Here is a 20,774-nt window from a genome sequence, read left to right on the forward strand (position 1 = left end):
TTTTTTTTGGCTGATGCTGCATAAGCTTGCTTTCTTGCATCAAATGCCTCTACTAAATACTAATTGAATTTTGAATCTGAAAGTTTATTTCCTTACTTTTATGAAACTTCAGCAACTAATGCTAGTGATTTTATGTATATAAAAAGTTTCAGTCGGCCGTGATAAATATCGGTTCTGGTGGGTTGGTCTTCTAGTAGTCATTAACTCTTATTACTACTATTAACTCTTCCAGCATTGTATTTCTTACTCCAAAGTCTTCTAAGAACTTTGTTGCCATTATGGCATTGACATCCATAAATTCGCCATCGCCTTCAGGATAAAGAGTAGGATTATTGACATTCGACCTTCCACCGGTAAGTAGCTGGCTCACATCCGTCACTTACTCTACCACATTAACATTAGTGTCATTTAGGAAGTGACTTAGTTTGCACAATTTTCGTTTCATGATTTTGTCAGGGATGTTTTCACATAAAACATCATCATTTGTGCATACAGGATAAACATGTGCTTTTTTTTTTTTTTTTTTTACATTAAGCTTCAATGATTTCTCTTTCCCTTTCTCTCAGTTATCACAAAGTAATTTAGCTCCCTATAAGATTTTGATAATTTTTTTTTTCCTAGGAAAACTGCAAACGAGAGGAATTAGAAACTATAGTACTTAATACCATACATACATGGGTTGGAGGTTGAGAAGATGAAAGTAGATATTTGTTGACATTAGAAATACTTCTGCAGATTACAATTCTAAGGAAATACGCATGAAGGAAGGTTGCTCCAGAACACGTTAAGTTTTCTGGAAATGAATAAAGGAGGAAGAAATAAAGGTGGTTCGGTGAATTTGAAGTTGAACAGTAAAATGATGTTGACTGATTGTGGCACATGTTTGGACTGCTTTGAAAGAGTGGGAATTATTGAAGCCAATGCAGGAGAACAGTGCCCATGAAAGTATCTACAGAAAAGGCAAGCAGCAACAACAGAAACTATGAAACAGAGGGTTTGAAGATTATGTTAGAGATGAGTCATTAATTAACCTAATTGCCCTCTTTTGAATGGAATTCAAAAGACGGCAAACGAGAAAACCCAGTTTCTTGGATGAAAAGAAAGCAGTATTTGCAATGTGCTTATAATAAGAGATATCCCAAATACAGATATATGATCATGCCTAGAAAATGGAGTGTCATCGAAGAAAAGCATAGAAGCAGAAGAATCCTTTATGCAAGATAAGACAGGAAAGAGTTTTAGAATTACTCAAATTAACCAAGTTATCATTGCCCATCTGGGGATCAGCATTTAAGGAATTGGTAGTTGATATTTGAGAAGTTGAAGAAGCTGTTTCAGCAGGGCAAAGGTTTCTCAAAATGGACGGTGGAATGCAATGTGCTCTCATCAGCAAAACAATGATAGTATTTTGGCCAATGGAAGAAGGGAATTAATATACAACAGGAAAAGAGTGGAAAAAAGAACTGAACCTTCCTTACACAACCATTAGTGAAGAAGTTAGAAGGCAGAGAGCCATCTACCATCACCTGCAGTGAGCGGTCAGAGAGAAAACTGGATAACCAATTACAAAAAAACAGTCAGCAAACCATAAGATGGAAGCTTAATTAGAAGACCTTTATGCCAAACACAATCAAAAGCCTTTGAAATGAGAAGAGAAACTGCTTGAGTTTGAACAGTCTTTTCCACTGAATTTGTCCATAGATGGGTAATGTAAACCAGAATATCACCAGTGGATTTACACTGACAGATTCCATACTGGCATTTGTTGATCAGATGGAAGGTTCCTATATAGTTTAAAAGTTAACGGTTAATTGATTTTTCCATTACTTTAGAAAGAGTGGAAATAAGTGCAATGGGACAATAATTGGATGGGGGGTATTTGTCACCCTTTTTAGGAACTGGCTGGATACAAGCAAATTTCCAAGCAGATGGAATCTTTGGAATAAGATAGTGAAAAAAGGTGGCAAAGAACAGGAGTAAGTTCAGGAGCACAGGTTTTGAGAACAAGTGGAGAAATATCATCAGTACCTGGAGCTTTCTTAGCATCAAGATTCATCAAAATCTTTCTGACATCCTTTTGACAGAAAATCACAGGAGGCATTGAATGGAGTGTACCGGGAATGGTGGGAAGTGATTTACCAAGATCATTAATACACAAGTTGGAAGAAAAGGAGTATGCTAGCAGGTCAACTTTATCCTTGGTTGAAGTGGTAATAGAACCATTTTGTTTTGACAGAGGTGGGAACAGAGATGGGCAAAGGTTGCAGCCAAAATTTGCAACAGATCAGACTCCTCAGCTATCATTTGGACAACAAGCAAGTTTTCTACTCTTAGCCTGTTTGAAATCTAGTTAGAACTGATTAATGACTGCTTTACAATTGTCACAAGCTTTGGGGTAGTAGAAAATGAAACTGAAGATTTGGAAACAAGCATATTATAAGGAGATTAATGATACTGTATATATACAGTAATAAATTTAATGACAAATGACAAGAATTAGCTTTCAGGGTAAAATGGACCCCTTCTTCAGCAATACACAGATTGCAATGGAATAATGACTTTAGAGACAAAATTTAATAGATAGCGTTGTGTGCTGTGATGTGTACTGTTGTTGTTGTTATTTGGTTTTTAGGAGCATTTAGCAACTAAGGCCATATTGCTCTGGGGATATGCGGTGGTCATTTCTTGACCTTCCACATCCTCTGTATTTGGTGCTCCTTTGATGTGTGCATGGCTGCGAGACTGAACATTCAAACTACTAGATTGGCGCTCATTGTTGGTACATAAATTTCTGTGGGTTTGCTGCCAGCGTTTATCCAGCTTCAAGCTGCTAATGAGATCTGTTTCAAAACGGTCTCCATCCTCCGATGCACATGGCCCATCCACTCCAACTATCGGCAGCATGCTGCTCTTTCCTCCATCAGAAAGAACAGCGCCATCATTGTATTCCCAGCAGACAAAGGATGCCGCACTGTCACATTAGACCGGTCAAAGTATCTGGAGAAAGCCCTTGTCCTCCTACAGGACCCCGATGTCTATGAACCTGTGACAGTCTTGGGACGCCAAAAGTCAAACTTCAACAAACTAATTTCCACATGGTTCAAATCTGGAAAAATTTCGGCATTGACCCAGTGGCTACTGCATACCACGGGCTGCCAACTACCACAATTTTATGGGCTTCCTAAGATTCATAAGACAGGCGTTCCTCTCTGGCCCATTGTGTCCTGCTGCAACGCATGTACACTCCTTACACCTCTAGTAGGAAATACGGCCCATACTGTTACTAACAGCGGCAAGTTCATTCACCCAATTATAAAGAAATGTGAATCTCAGACAACAAAAATATGGTGTCATTTGATGCTGTGTCCCTGTTTTCATTGATTCCAGTCTAACAGGCCATAAACTGCACCGAGCGACTTCTGGATAATGACTCAGATCTACCGAGCAGAACATCGCTATCCACAGGGGACATCTGTACTGCCCTCAACCTATGCTTGTCTGGCAGAGTCATTACTTTTGGGAATTCCCTGTACAAGCAGGTGCATGGTACTGCTATGGGTTCCCGTTAGCTCTGTCGTGGCCAACATTGCCATGGAGGAACAGATATTCCTGAGTCCCCTTGTGACTATTACAGTTTGGTGCAGATATGTCAATGGCATCTTCACTGTCATCCCATGTGGTTCAGAGGCACCACTACTGGAGTACCTCAATTTTTTATCAGTATTCATCCAGTTCACTTTAGAATTAAAAGTAGACAGGTCTACTCCCATTCTTAAATGTTCTGGTAAAGCATGTGGGCCCACGCCTGGAGACCTCAGTACACTGTAAGCCAATGCGGTGCAGGTAATTTACCAACTACAGATCGCGCCATGCCCCTAGCCATTTCAACAGTGCCACTAACACTATTCTCCCGAGCTTGTAGCCATTCCAGCTCAGAGGAAGCTAGGTGCACTGAGATTTCCAGGGTAAAAACTGACCTGGTCAATTATGGTTATCCAACCCACATATTAGACAAGAGCTTGCTACTAGTGCAAGAGCTCGCAATCCACCCGAGACAATCATCATATTCAGAAGAGGGCAGTTAGGTTAATTAATGACTCCTCTCTAACAGTCTCTGCACTCTCTGTCTCATAGACGTACTGTTTCTGCTACATGCCTTTTCTACAGATACTTCCATGGGCACTGTTCTTCTGATTCGATTCTATAATTCCCGCTCTCTCTTTCAAAACAGTCCGAACACGTGCCGCCACCAGCCAACATCCATTTACTGTCCAACTTCAAACTCACAGAACCAACTTTTCATCTTTCCCATTTATTCATTCGACTGCCGTTTTTTATAACAACCTTCCTTCGTATCTATTTCCTGAAAATTGCAGTCTACAGAAGTTATTGTCAACAAATATCTTCTTTCGTGTTCTCAACCTCCAACCCAAGCGAAGTACTACTAAGTACTATAGGTTCTAATACCTCTCATGTTGGAGGTTTTCATAAAAAAAAAAAAAAAAAAACTCACAATCATCAACCTACACAGTTTTCATTAGTGTGCTTTTCAAAAGTTGACAATTTTAGAAATTTCCAAATTGTGCATATAAAGAGACCATTTTGTATAGCTTTTAAATTTTTTTAACAAACTCTTTACAAATACAGTCGAACTTCCCTATAACGAATTTGATAAATCCAGTGAAAAAATTCGTTATAGAGAAATTTCGTTATACAGAGAATCTTTTTTATTAGAAATTGTTATTTAATTAGAAAATAAATCTACATTTATTTTTAATGTATTTTATTTCAAAAACACTTATTTAAATTACGTTTACACAATTTTCGCCGGTAAATATCACAAATTTTCGTTTGCACAGTACAATTAAAAAAATTGTCTGATTCTCAAAGAAAACCTCACATTTGATCAGAGCATTAAAAACATTATCAGGAACATTTTCACAAAACTGTAGACCCATACGAACCGTTTTAAAAGCGTTAATCATTTCTTCGCAAGTTGGCTTTTCTACGGGTTGTTCAGCGTCATGGTTAATTTCTTCGTGATCATGGTCACGTCTAACACTGTTTAGCAGTATTTCATCTCCGTATGGATGTTCTGTTGTAGTGAGATCTTGATCTATATAAACATAACTATCCAGTGTTATTTCATTTTCAATGTTTCCGGACGATTATAATAATGTCCAAAAGTTTTTTTCAGTTGTGAAGGGGGCAGTTCATCTTGTTCGTTCAGTTGTTGTTCGACTTCTGTATTCAGTGACATCGTTTGTCCAAACTTTTGCCAGTTCAGAGATGCAATCTCTAAGGTTAATTGTAATCTCTAAGTTTCTATTTTCTGATAACGCATTGACCATCTTCATTATTATTCTCTTTCAATAATGAAATTTAAAATTTTTAATAATACCTTGGTCCACTGGCTGGAGTTTTGACGTCACGTTTGGTGGTAAAAACAACAACTTCGCACTTTTAAGTTTGGCAGAAATACTGGCAGGATGTGTCGGACAATTGTTAATTACCAACACCATTTTCCTTTTTTCTTTTGTTATACGCTTGTCTAGTTTTATTATCCAGTCTTCAAAGATATCACTTTTCATCCATGCTTTTTTATTAAAGGCGTAGTAGTCAACTTCCAAGATTTTGTGCCTCTAAAACATCTCGAGTTTTTTGATTTTCCGATGACTAAAAGTCTTAATTTTTCACTTCCTGTCATATTTGGTCCACTAGCACAGTGATTCTTTCTTTGCTTTGCTTTCTGCCAAAACATTTATCATCCTTAAAAGCAAGTGTTCTATTTGGTAAACATTTAAAGAATAAATCCATTTCGTCAGCATTAAAAACATCCTTAGGTTCATATTCTTCCAAAATCTTCTTTAAGGTATTGGTCCTCCAACTTTTGCAATCGTCTTCGCTTATATTAACACTTTCTCCACAAATAATTCTGTGGCACTTCTTAAATTTATCTAGCCACCCAATGCTTGCATTAAATTCTGTATGTTCTAGGGACTGTGCAAATTTCAGAGCTTGTTGCTTAATTATTGGACCAGATATTGGTATATTCTTTTCACGTATCATTTGCACTCATTTTTGAACAGCTTTATCAACTTCGTATATACACAACTTAATGCGCTTCTTGTCTGCTCCTCCTCCTTCTCAATTGCATTTAAAATTGATTCTCAATTTTTTAAAATTGTAGATAAGCTGCTTGCAGGTATGCCATATTTCTCCACGATATCTTTTTTCTTAAAACCCTGGTCAATATCATGAAGTATCTTTACTTTATCATTAATACTTAAACGCTTTCTCTTTGACATTGTTTCCGCAACTGTAAAAATTACTCAACTGCATCTCTTGCCGATATACACACCGCAAACTTCGCTGTACTGGCTATATTAGCATTAGTAGAGGCATTTGATGCAAGAAAGCAAGCTTATGCAGCATCAGCCAAAAAAAAAATAATAAATAAAGTAAAATAAATAAATAAAAAATAACCACTTCCACTTCACCCGTCTGTTTGTTCGAAATACCTGTCCAGCTGAGCCTTAAACTTATTTAGGCTATCAACTTCCACGACAAGGGATGGAAGTCTGTTCCACCTACCAACCACCCGCTGGCTAAAGGCAAATTTCCGTACAACTATCCTACATCTGTCTTTCCTCAATTTGAATTTATGCCCTCTCAGGTGATTATTCCGAGCAAGAGGAAGAATCCCATCAGCATTGAGCATGCACAAACCATTCAAGGCTTTGTACACCTCTATCAGATCACCTCGCTGGTGCCTAGTCTCCAGACACTGTAATTCGCAAAACTTAGGCCTTTCTTCGTAAGAGCACCCCTTTGTTCCATTCACTAATCTTGTTGCCCTTGTCTATACTCGTTCCAGCAGCTCTACATCCTTCTTGAAATGAGGCCTCCAGAACTGTATACAGTACCCTAGGTGTGGCCTGACCATTGCCTTATACAAGGGAATAATCACCTCCTTATCCCTACTAGAAAAATTCCTATATATCATTGACAATACACCATGAGCTACTCTTGCAGCCCGTCTGCACTGCTCAGAGAACTTCATATCTGCCCCCACAACCACCCCCAGGTCCCTTTCATTCTCTACCACTGTCAGTGTAGTACCACAGAGTTGATACGTTGCTCTGGGGTTGCTGTTTCCCATATGTAGTACTTTACATTTGTCAATGTTAAACTTCATTTGCCACCTCTCAGCCCATCTGCTCAACCTTTCCAGATCCTGTTGCAGCAGCATAGTGTCTGTAGTGTCCTTGACAACCCTGCCAACCTTCGTATGGTCTGCAAACTTGGACATTAAGCTTGATATACCATCATCAATATCATTTATAAATAAAGAAAACAATAAAGGACCCAATACTGAACCCTGAGGGACTCCACTAAAAATATTAGTCCACGATGAGCAGTGTTCATTGATTACCACTCTCTGTCTTCCCCCCCTCAACCACCCCTTTATCCATAGCAGCAATTTGCCTCCAATGCCACACTGCTCCAATTTGTGCAGCAGTCTTCCTGTGCAACAGTATCAAAAGCCTTTCTAAGATCCAAGAATATAATATTAAAGTTATTCCCTGCATCCAGTTCTTTTGTGACTGCATCATAGTTTCCAATCAAATTGGTCAGGCTTACCCTTAACAAAACCATGCTGTGTCCGAGCTATAACTGAAGTCTTGTCTAGATGATCCTGCAGTGCTTCTTTAACCAGTGCCTCCATTAAATTTCTGGGAACAGAAGTTAAACTCACAGGTCTATAATTACTTGTGTCGCCCTTTGATCCTCCTTTGTGAATTGGGGTCACATTTGCACATCTCCAGTCTATGGGTACTTCCCCTGAGTCCAAGGAAGCTCTCATAATTATGGCTAAGGGATTGCTACCTCCTTTAATATAACTGGATAGATTCCATCCACCCCAGGTGCCTTTCTTGTGTTTATATTCAACAATTTCTCCTCCACTTTACTCTCAGTTATTACAAGATTCTCTAGCTTACTGCTAGAGTTGAATACACCTCTGGATTTCCCCTCGCTGAATAACTCCTCATGTGTGAATGTCGATGCAAAATATTCATTTTGTTTGTTAGCTACCTGAGCAGGGTCATCAACAGTTGACCCATCGATATCAAGTGGACCAATCTGATTCATCCCCTTCCTGCTAGAGTTTACATAAGTAAAGAACTCTCTGCTGTTTTTCTTCGCATCCCTTGCCAAGGATCTCTCGTAATCTGCCTTCACCTGGCTAACCTCCTTTGTAACTTGGTTACAGATCAACTTGTATCTATCATAGGCTTCTGTGTCACGTGATAATTTGTATGTATCCCATGCATTTTTCTTCTCTGCCATATGCCTCATTAGTTCATCTGACATCCATTTAGGCCTAAACCTTGAACAATATTTCTTAGTTGGTATGTAAAGCCTAGTAGCTTCCAAGATAAGTTCTTTGAATGCTTCCCATTTTGAATTTGCTGTTGGTAACATCATCAGTTGATCCCACTGTATAGAATTTAAATACTGTCTCAGTCCACCATAGTCGCCTTTACGAAAGCAATACCCCTTCCCTTTACCCCCTAATGGTAGTTACCTCTTTGAGTAACTCCCACTTCAGAACAATGTGATCACTGCCACCTAGTGGTTCATTTATCTGTAGATTCTTAATGCATGAAGAATCACTTCTGATAATCAAATCAAGAGTATTACTCCCTCTAGTTGCCTCCCGAACATGCTGATGTAGAAAACAATCATCCAATAAATCCACAAAAGCCTTGCTAGTGTTTGAGTGACCAGCCCCCAAATTCCAGTCAATATCTGGGAAATTAAAATCCCCCATTATAAGACTCTCTGATTTACTGGCCCACTCTATTTCCCTGTATAGTTTCTTATTATACTCATCAGAGTCATTAGGCCTATAGTACACTCCTACTCTCAATTTTGATCTCCCAATGCTTATGTCACACCAAACTGACTCGACACTGCACTGTCCAGCGATGTCGACTGGCTACACTTCCTTGGATTTTATGTGTTTCTTAACTAATAGCATAACCCCTCCTCCCTTCCTATCCTTTCTGTAGACATTGTACTCCCCAAATTCCAGTTCTGCATTCCTTATATCTGTGTGACACCACGTCTCTGAAATCCCAACAATATCTGCCTTTGATGTTTTTAGCAATACCTCAAATTCATCAAATTTATAATAGTGAATTGTTAGTACCGCCTACTCAATGACACTCGCTTGCCAATTCAACAGTATCACATGACTTTTCCTATCAATCACTTTGAAGAAATATACAACTTTCATTCATATATACACAAAAGAAAATTTACGGTTTGTATGATGTTTGTTACGTTTCAGGAAAAAAAAAAAAAAAAAAAAAATACAAGAGCATATAGCCTACGCGATTGATGACAAATTGTTCTAAAAGAACAAAATAAATAAAAAAAAAAAAAAAAAAATATTAATGAAAACAATCTACTGGGAGTCCAGTTAGATGAGAACAGACATATCATATAATGATTGACAGGAAGGTCACATGGTACGGTTGAGATGAGCAGCAAATGTCAGTCAGTAGGTGTTATTAAAAACCGACTATGGTAGCGTTCTATGTATTGCCGCTGCAGCACGCTAAAGGCTTAATGCAGCGAATTTCATTTTCCCCCGAGCCAACATCAATTTACAAATCCATCCTATTTATTGTAAAGTTTAGGACCACTTTTAAGAAAACCCAATTGGTTTTATAACTGTAACAAAAATGAAAAAAGACTCCTACAGGCATCAATGGCCACAAGTATTCACTAAAAGCATGATTAATTCTAGATGCTAATGCACAATTTCGGAGGGAAGGAGGCCGTAGATTTGAGCAGCTGGTTTAGCAGTAAATGCTTGAAAATCTTCCAAAGTGCTTTTACTAATTTTTTTAAAAATTCGTTATAGAGAGAGTAACACTTAATGCTATATGGAGTTAATTTTACAGGTAATTTCGATTCAAGGTGCAATGTTTTGCGAAAACATTCGTAATATAGATAAATTCGTTAAATAGAAGTTCGTAATAGAGAAGTTCCACTGTATATGAAAAATACTTAAAAAAGTATTTCACCAAAACACTTACCATCTTGAGTACAGCAACCAAGCAGATTGATAATGTTGACATGCCTTCCAATCATCTTCATCACTTCCATTTCAGATACTAAATCTGTCATTTCCTGATCAGTATGACCCTCTACATTTTGAAGTAAAGACGGAAGTATATTATTTTTCAGTTCAATATATAACAGCTAAATTGTAACAATTCCTATTATTTTCTATTACTATTTTGAAGGGCTAATGGAGAAAAATTTAATAACTCTATTAAAAAAATTAGGAGTGACAAATTTAAAATATGCAGAGGTACTTTTATTCTTTAGAAAATATTTCATCGTACTAGTGTGGGAATTCTTATCAAATAACTTAGTATCAAGAAAGTTGTCACATATCATATTTTCTGGTTTTTTGAGTATTCCTCAGAGTTTATATGAAGACTTAGAAGAAAATGAATTGATTTGGGAGAAATGGGAATGAACTTTTTGCAATGTTACTGAGTAATTAATTGAAAATTAATTTTAGCATCCTGAAAGGCAGGATGATGCAAGAAAGCAAGCTTATAGCATCAGCTAAAAAAAAAAAAAAACCTTCACATTTCACTACTTCATTCGTTTCAAATGCGTGTCCAGGTCAGCCTTAAATTTATTTAAGCTATCAACTTTCATAACAAAGATGGAAATTTGTTCCAGCAATCCACCACCCGCTAGCTAAAGGCAAACTTACAAACATCTATCCACAACTGTCTTTCCTCAATTTGAATTTTATGTTCTCCCAAATGATGATTCTCAGCAAGAGGAAGAATCCCATCAACCCCATTCAAGGCTCAAACCATACACCTCAATCAGACCACCTTGCAGTTGCCTAGTCTCCAGACACTAATTTGCAAAACTTAAGCCTTTCTTCATAAGAGAAACCCCTTGTTCCATTCACTAATCTTGTTGCCCTTCTTTGTAATCGTTCCAGCAAATCTACATCCTTCTTAAAATAAGGCCTCCAGACCTGTATAGAGTACTCAAGGTGTGGCCTGACCATTGCCTTTACAAGAGTATAATCACTTCCTTATCCATACTAGAAAAATTCCTGTATATCAAAAGACAAGACAAAAGCTACTCTTGCAGACCGTCTGCACTGCTCAGAAAACTTCATATCTGCCTGCACAATTACCCCAGATCCTTTCCATTCTCTACCACCCAGAGTGTAGTACCACACAGTTCATACATTACTCTGGGGTTACTGTTTCTCATATGCAGTACTTGACATTTGTTAGTTGCCACCTCTCAGCTCATCTGTACAGTAAACAACAATGGACCCAATACTGAATCCAGGGGTACTCCACAAATAACACTAATCCACGATGAGCAGTGTTCATTGACTGAGTTTTTTTTTTTTTTTTTATGTGAACTCCAAACACGAGAGGTATTAGAACCTATAGTACCGTGCTTGGGTTTGGAGTTAACAAGACGAAAGAAGATATTTGTTGACATTGGACTTGAACTTCTGTAGATGGTAATTTTCAGGAAATACGTATGAAGGAAGGTTGTTCCAGAAAACGGCAGTTGAATGAATAAATGAGGAAGATGAAAAGTTGGTTCTGTGGGTTTGAAGTTGGACAGTAAATAGATGTTGGCTAGTGGCGGCACATGTTCGGACTGTTTTGAAAGAGAGAGCAGGAATTATAGAAGCCAATTCTATAGAACAGTGCTCATGGAAGTATCTGTAGAAGAGGCATGCAGCAGAAGCAGTGCGTCTATGAGAAAATGACTCTGTTAGAGATGAATCATTAATTAACCTAACTGCCCTCTTCTGAATGGAATCAAGAAGCCTGAGAGAGGTTTTGGGGGCACCACCCCAGATGTGGGAACAATATTCCATGGCAGGGCAGATTTGCGATTTATACAGAGTGAGCAGCTGTTTGGAAGGAAAGTAACACCGAGAGCGAAAGAGAAAACCAAGTTTTTTAGATGCAGAGGAAGCAATATTTGTAATGTGCTTGTGCTAAGAGAGATTAGAAGTCAGGGTAATCCACAAAAGAGATATCATTTTGCCTAGAAATCGGAGTGTCACTAAAGAAAAGAATAGGAGCAGAAGAATATTTTTTGCGAGATATAAGATAAGACTGAGTTTTAGAAGGGTTGAAATCAACTAAGTTGTCTTTGCCCCACTGGAGAATTACCTGAAGATCAGCATTTAAGGAATTTGTAGCAGATTTTCGAGAAGTTGAAGCTGATTGAGCAGGACAAGGTTTCTCAAAATGGAAAGTTGAATGCAATGTGCTATCATCGGCAAAACTATGGATAGGATTTCCGGTCAATGGAAGAAGGTCATTGATATACAAGAGGAAAAGAGTGGGGGAAAGAACTGAACTTTGGGGGACACCGGCATTAGTGGAGAAGTTAGAAGACAGAGAGCCATCTAGCATCACCCTCAGTGAGCAATCAGAGAGAAAACTGGATAACCAATTACTAAAAACAGTTGGCAAACCATAAGATGGAAGCTTGTTTAGAAGACCTTTATGCCAAACACGATCAAAAGCCTTTGAAATGTCAAGAGCAACTACTTGTGTTTCACCGAACCTTTCCATTGAATTAGTCCATAAATGGGTAACATAAGACAGAATATCTCCAGTGGATCGACACTGACAGAATCCATACTGGTGATCGTTGATCAGATGGAAGGTTTCTAGTTTAAGAGTTGGCGGTTAATTGATTTCTCCATTACTTTAGAAAGAGTAGAAGTAATTGCAATGGGATGATAATTGGATGGGAGGGATTTGTCACCCTTTTTAGGAACTGGCTGGATATGAGCAAATTTCCAAGCAGAAGGAAAAACACCTTTGGAATAAGAAAGTGAAAAAAGGCGGCAAAGAATAGGAGTAAGTTCAGGAACACAGGTTTTGAGAACAAGTGGAGAAATACCATCAGGACCTGGAGCTTTCTTAGCATCAAGATTCATCAAAATCCTTCTGATATCCTTTTGATGGAAGACCACAGGAGGCACTGAATGGAGCGTGTTGGGAATGGTGGGAGGTGTTTTACCAAGATCATTAATACATGAGCTGGAAGAAAAATGGGATGCTAGCAGGTCAGCTTTATCCTTGGCTGAAGTGGCAACAGAACCATCTGGTTTGGACAGAGGTGGGAGCAAAGATGGGCAAAAGTTGCGGCCAATAGCTTTGGCAAGAGACCAGAATGTTCGGCTACCATTAGGGCAAGAAGCAAGTTTTCTACTCTTAGCCTGTCAAAACTCTAGTTTGGACTGATTAATAAGTGATTTCAATTGTTGCGAGCTTTGGTGTAGGGAGAAAATGAAACTGAAGAATTAGAAACAAGCCAATTAGGATATGCAACATTCTTCTCTTGGACAGCCTTAGCACATTTATTGGAAAACCAAGGTTTAGATAAAGGACGAGATTTTAAAGTGGAGTGTGGGATAAAGGATTCCATTCCTGCAAGAAAAATTTCACTGACACGACCTGAGCAAATGTTGACACCAGAAGTTTTGAAACAGTAATCCGACCAAGGAAAAGAAGTCTGGCAGGTCATCCCATTTTGCATTCTTGTAATGCCAAACAACAAGTGGTTGGGAATAGCCATGAGATAAAGGTTCCATTGGAGAAGAGACAATCACCAAGTTGTGATCTGAAGTGGGTAAAGGACCTCTCACTTCGACCGTGTACTTAGAAGGGTTGTTTGTGAGAAAAAGATCAAGCGTATTGGCTGTATGATTAGGATTGCCCGGTATTCTTGTAGGTAAATGAACAATCTGTGCTAGGTCATTAGTAATTGCAAAAGCCTCTGCATCTCGACCAGCTGGGTCGGTGTGACTAGAAAACGGAAGCCAGCTGGAGTTGTGAACATTAAAATCACCAAGTAAAATTACTTCACTGTTAGGAAAGTTGGACTGGAGAAAGTAAAGTTGCAAAGAGAGGAAGTCAAAGCACTCCAAGTGATTAGTGGAGTTGGGCGAACGGTAGAGACAACAGATGAATTTGACACAATGAGGTAGAGAGATTTTATGCCAGAGAAGATCAAAGTTTGTTTGTTTGTTTGGTTTTTAGGAGCATTAGCAACTAAGGCCATATTGCTCCGGGAATATGCGGTGGTCATTCCCTTTACCTTTCCGCATCCTCCGTATTTGGTGGTGACGGGCTCGAACCCTGGTCTAATCAAGAAGCGTGTGCTATGCACTGCTGCTCCTTCCCACCTGGCTACGGAGACGCCCCCCAGAAGATCAAAGAGAGGAGATTCCAAATTGCCAAGTCTCTGACAGGGAATATCAGAACGGTCATATGCACAAGTACCACCTTTGGGGCGAAAGGAATCATACAGCGAATAATTTGGGCATCTGAGATGAGGAGTAGATGAATCAACCGATAACTGAGATTCTGTCAGAAAACGTACATGGGGTTTGGCAGACTGCAAGTGGAAATGGACATCGTTGAGATTAGAATTGAGATCACGTATATTTGTGAAATGAATTAAGAAGTCCTTGGGAGGTTTAGATCTTTTCACAGATAAGCTTGCTCTGTTAGTTTGACAATTCATGGTGTATTCAATAGTAAGAAAAAGTAGGTGGAACATGCTGTATGAAGTAATGAAATTTTTGGATACGGCGTACATGTGGTAAGAATATTCCCAGATCCTTGACATAACGTGGCCTCGACAATACTCCCCGCATACACACTACTCGGACTCCCTCCAGTCACTATCTGGCAGAGTAGAGGTAGCAAGATTATACACTAGCTGATCCGGAAGCTTCTTAGAGAATTACCAATAGGTTCAGTCCGGCGTACTAACTAGCGGCCGGCCTGAGAACACCGTTTTAGAGCTGTACCCTCGAAATGTAAGGAATATTGGATCTCGCCACAACGTTCATCATAACCTCAAAAGTCATCAATCATACTGCATGATGGAAGAGATAGGGAAGGGATGACCGGAACTTAGCTCTAGAGACTAAACATGGGTTCCACCACTTCAAGCCTCCAATAAGCAAAGTGGTGGTATTTCACCGGTTGATGAGAGTCATCTACCACCTAGTACTGCCTGGTAACATAGAGGGGCGGCGTTCCTCCATGTGGTGTGGGCGCCACATCTCGACCCCTGCTTACGTTGGTTCACACCTGGGTAGTCACCCACCATGTACTTGCGCATGGAGGTTATACTCAGGATTACTAACAGTCCCACCATTGTGAAGGTGCAAGCAGAGGATTTGGCTGTCACAGACTGTACGGACTTCGCCGAAATTGGGTCCACTTGACTTGAGTGTCACCCAAATATCAGTTCCATTAGCGTTTTAGACTCCCAGGTAGCAAGTACAGCTTGTCTGGCATATCTGAGAGAATGTCTGTGACAACCTCAAGGACCATATAAGTTAGTTATATACTTACGAAAATAAAATTTCTAAGCTAAAATAAAAAAAAAAAATGCCCAAAAACAGATTAGAACATTCGATCTACTTAACTCAATGAAAGTGTTTGGGAACGAGACTATAAGTGAGATGTCGTAAACTTTGAGCTCCTACAAATGGATAAGTATTTTAGAAATTTTTAGCATATTCTTGATTAACATATTAAATTGGGTTTAACAAATAGATCTAATAGGCTCAGCAGCTTATTTTTTAATTTTAGCTAATGATTCTGTAAGTTATGACTTGCTACTCGTATTATTGTATATGTATTTTGGCATGGATATTGTAGTAAGTAACCAGTACTGCAGAAGAATAGTAGGGATTAATTGTGATTAATAAGTAGATTGAAGGTTTTAAAGACTTGTTGGGCATATATAGTTTGTATTTAGCTAAGGATATAACTAATTTAACATTGTGATCATTATGGTGTAGCATAACTTAATAGCATAATATGTATTACTGCATTAGCTGAGTAGTATATTGTAAATTAATCAATTAAATTTATTAACCTTATTAATTTTCATTTTTAATTAATTAAATTGTATTTAAATGGAAATCATGATCCAGACTACAGCAGCAAAGCAACAGGCACAAAGTAGTGTGGCTCAGAGGACCCAGCAGAAGTGTATGCTTTTTCCAAATTCAGATAAAGTATGCAAAGAGGAGGTTATTTCCTCACTGGATGTGTGATATTCATGGTGTTTTTCAGGGCTTGAAGTGCACTTAAAGAATCAGTAAAAATGATACTATTTTCAATATCGGAGATCTCGATATGCTCAGTGCAATCTGAATCGCCATTAGTTCAGCAGCAATTCATAGGCCAATGCAATGTTCGGAAAAACTGCGACAATTCCAACATGGGCCTCATTCTTTGATCCATCTGTATGCACAACCACAGAGTTGGGGAACTGATCCACTACTGCATGATACTGTTGTAAGAAATTTTCTTTATGTAATGTACATTTATTCCATTGATGAAGGGATAAATCGAATGAAGGTGAAGTAATGTCCCAAGGAGCACAGGGAATTAGCAACATTATTTAAAGACAGATTAAGTTCTTCTGAAAAGTATTTTATTCACATACCTAATGATCGGTTAGCAGAAGGGCGGTTTCGCTATAACATGCTGTGCTGGTGGGTGAAAAGTATCTGCCAGTTTGGGTGTTCAGGCATAGATCTAATTTTATATGCATAGCGTAATATAAGTTTGTTGTCTTCTGGTAAAGAGAAAAGGCTCATGCACTTCAGAATACAGACTATGTACTGGAGATGTGCGATATGCTCCTATGGCAATGCATATTGCACTATGATGGATAGGGTCAAGCCAGTGAAGGACACTAGGTCTTATTATTACTAGCCATATAGTGCAAGGAAGTCTGAGGCTTATGCTGCACCAGCTAAAAAAAAAAATTTCCGAGTTATCCGGGGAGAGAGAGAGAGAGAGAGAGAGAGAGAGAGACAGACAGACAGACAGAGAGAGAGAGAGAGAGAGAGAGAGAGAGAGAGAGAGAGAGAGAGAGAGAGAGAGAGAGAGAGAAGTAGAAGGGAATCACCAAGAAACAGAAGAATGGTGATATCCAGCTCAGGACCCTGGGTGTGCCAAGCCCATACTCACCAGATGTGAGCTCCTGTCTTGCTGAGCTATACACTGGTGCTCCATATTCAAGCTTTGATCTTATTAAGGCTCTGTATAATTGTAACAAGGTAACTCAATCAGCTTCCCACTTAGTTGCTGAGAGAGAACCCAGATGATATTTAGCTTTTGCTGCCAGGATGTTCTTCGCTTTTTAATATGCTCTAAAAAGGTAAGTTTATGATCTAATGTGAATAGTATGTGGGGGATGAACTGCTATTGGTTGGCCATTCAGTTGTAGTTCCGGATGTGGGTGATGTTGGCTGCAAGAATGGATGCGCAACGTTTTTTGGGGGGTGAAGTTGAAAGCTATTAATTTGCGTCCATGAACTGATCTTATTTATTGCCACTTGTAACTGTCTCTTACCAGCATTCATGTTTTTCGCATGACACAAAATGCTAAGGTCATCTACAAAAGTGCTGTATCAATAGTGTTTGGAAGTTGTTTAGCAATGGAGTTAATTGCAATTATAAAAATTGTTCTACTGAGTACCAAGCCTTGGGGGACTCCTTGTTGCAAGAATACTTGGGATAACGAAGTCCTGAAAAGTGTGTTTGTACAGAAAGTTTTCTACGAAAACTGGGAGATAACCCCGAAGTCCATTTGATATAATTCGCGGAGTATTTCATACTTCCATGGGGAATTTTAAGTCTTACTGATATCAACACATACCATGACATGATGTTCCGATCTAAGGAATGCACTTCTGGTGGAGTTCAAGTCGTACTAGTATATGTAGTGTTGATCTGTTTTGTCAGATACCAAATTGTGCAGGATGTATGAGATTAAAATTTTTTAGGTACCATACACTTGACGGTACGCCATCTTTTCAAGAATTTTGCAGAGGCAACTGGTCAAGGCAATGAGTCTATAACAAGTGGGGTTTTTTTGACATCTACCTGGTTTAAGGAAGGCAAGGACTGTAGCATGGGGCCATTTTTTAGGGAATGTATCCTCTAGGTAGTCTATTGAACAGATCAAGGAGTGACTGTAATGATTCAGAACTGAATTCTTGTATTATAGAATAGTGAATATTATCAGGTCCTACTGCACTGTGTCTAGATGTTGACAGAACTCTACGCAGTTCATGGAGAGTAAATTGTAGGTTATATTGTTTATTCCCTTTTGATGAAAAGTTTGATGTTTTGGCAAAAGTTCCGCCTCAGATATTGGCAATTTGAGCAGGGTCAGAAACATTCTGTCCCCTTCATTTGATGATAGGCACTGGAGTTGTCTGATACTTACCACTCATTTTTTAAATTAGTTTCCAAATTTTATGTGCAGTAGTTTCTTGATCGATGGTCGAAGTAAAGAGAATCCAAGCTGACTTTTTATTACAGTGTCTGACATACCTTGATCTTGCTCTGGCACAAGATATTCCAGGCTTTACTTTGCTCTTTTTTTAGCTGCACGACATGTGTCGCTCCATCAGATGTTTGTGTGAATTGGCAATTGAAGAGGATTTTGGTGTGTTCTTTTCTCCTGTAATATTGTTTTTGTGACATGTTCAAAGGCTTCATCAGTTGGTGATTCTTGGATTATTTCCTTGTCAAATTTAGCTAGTTTTTTACACGTCTGCCAATCTGCTTTATCAGTGAGCCACTGTGGAATTTTAGTAGGATGATAAGAGGGCTTGTTAGTAATTCAATTTGCATGGGGAAATGATCATTGCTTACTGGGCATTTTAGGGTAGGATATATGGCTGCTGAACAGACAGACAAGTCTATTGCAGATTTGTTCTGGAAGGAAGGTGAATATATGAAGGTGATCCATCATTTAGGAGGAGAAGGTTGCTATCGTCTAAACATTTTTCAATTACTTTTTCTCTTTGATCAATGTTGTTGTTGCCCCATAGCTTGCGATGCCCATTTAAATCTCCCAGAATGAGGAAAGGTGTGGCGAGTTGACCTATAAAATTAACTAGATCATTTTGATGAAAGCTATAAGTGGAATGTACAAGGAGCAAATTGTAGTAGTAGTAGTAGCATGTGATGCAAGAAAGCAAGTGTATGAGCTTATGCAGCATCAGTCAACAAAAAAAAAAAAAAAAAAAAAAAAAATCACACCATTCCCTCCAAATGCCTGTCCAGTTCCTCCTTAAATTTATTTAGCCTATCAACTTCCACAACGACAGATGGAAGTTTGTTCCAGCAATTAACCACCCGCTGGCTAAAGGCAAATTTCCGCACATCTATCTTTTCTTAATTTGAATTTATGCCCCCTTAGGTTTGTAATCTGAACAAGTGGAAGGATCCCATCAGAATTCAACATGCTCAACTCATCCAGGGCCTTATACACCTCAATCAGATCACCGTGCAGGTGCCTAGTCTCCAGCCACTGCAATTTGCAGAACTTAAGCCTCCCTTTGTAAGAGGATCCCTTCATTCACCTCACCAATCTCGTTGCCCTTCTCTGTACACGCTCAAGCAAATCTACATCCTTCCTAAAATGAGGCATCCAGACCTGTACGCAGTACTCAAGGCATGGACTGACCATTGCCTTATACAGAAGGACAATCACCTCCTTTTCCCCTGCTAGCAAAATTCCTATATATCACTGACAAAACCCCATGACCTGCTCTGGCAGCCTGTCTGCATTGCTCAGAAAACTTCTTATCTAACTGCACAATTACTCCCAGGTCTCTTTCATTTTCTACCACTTTAAGTGTAGTACCACACAGTTGGTGCGTTTCTCTGGGGTTACTTCTACCCATATGCAGTACTTTGCATTTGTCAAGGTTAAACTTCAGCTGCCACTTCTTAGCCCATCTGTCCAAATTTTCTAGATCCTGTTGCAGTAGCACACTGCCATTACTGTCATTGACAACCCTACCAACCTTTGTATCATCTGCAAACTTCAACACTAAGCCTGATATACTTTGATCAATATCATTGATAAATATACAAAACAACAGTGGATCCAACACTGAACCTTGTGGTTCAGTGTTGGATCCACTGTGCCTTGTGGGACTCCACTAATAACATTAGTCCACGAAGAGCAGCACCTATTGATTACCACCCTCTGTCTTCTCCCACTCAACCATCCTTTTATCCATTGTAACAACTTACCCTTAGTACCATACTGCTCCAATTTGTAACAGTAGTCTTCCATGCACAACAGTGTCAAAAGCTTTCCTGAAATCCAAATATATGATATCAGAATTATTTTTTTGCATCCAGTTCCTTTGTAACCGCACCATAATATCCTATCAAATTTGTCAGACAAGAGTATACCTTAACAAACCCATGCTGTGTCTGAATTATTGCTGCTCTTGTCTAGATGATCCTGCAATGCATCTTTAACCAGTGAAGCCATTATTTTACCCAGAACAGAAGTTAAACTAACTGGTCTGTAATTACTCATGTCGCCCTTTGTGAATTGGGGATACATTTGCACATCTCCAGTCTGTGGGGACCTCCCCTGAGTCCAAGAATGCTCTCATAATCTGCTGACGAGGCTACTAGAGACGGTCGTGTTCAAAGCCGCTAAGTGGATTTTTCTTATTTATTGATTTGAAATTATTGTTTTTCTAAAACTTTTGATTTAAATTTAGTAGTATAACATTATTTTGTGATTTTCTGATTAATTTGGTGTATTTATTCTTTACTCGGCCTTGTAATTGCATAAAAGTATCGGTAAGGGTTTCCACA

At 38.9% G+C, this 20,774-nt stretch overlaps 1 protein-coding gene across 1 annotated transcript in view; it reads right to left on the minus strand.

Annotated features, from left to right (window-relative positions):
- Positions 1–20,774, minus strand: part of LOC150076622 (fibroblast growth factor receptor 1-like) — a 457,312-nt gene that overhangs the window by 169,346 nt on the left and 267,192 nt on the right. The window contains exon 9 of the mRNA XM_090387392.1: positions 10,113–10,278. Within this exon, the coding sequence (XP_090243518.1) occupies positions 10,113–10,278 (166 nt within the window). The remainder of the gene's footprint in view (positions 1–10,112; positions 10,279–20,774) is intronic.

This window comes from Mastigoproctus giganteus, chromosome 13 (assembly GCF_048544385.1).
Source record: "Mastigoproctus giganteus isolate SK-2022 chromosome 13, ASM4854438v1, whole genome shotgun sequence".
Taxonomy (NCBI): Eukaryota; Metazoa; Arthropoda; class Arachnida; order Uropygi; family Thelyphonidae; genus Mastigoproctus; species Mastigoproctus giganteus.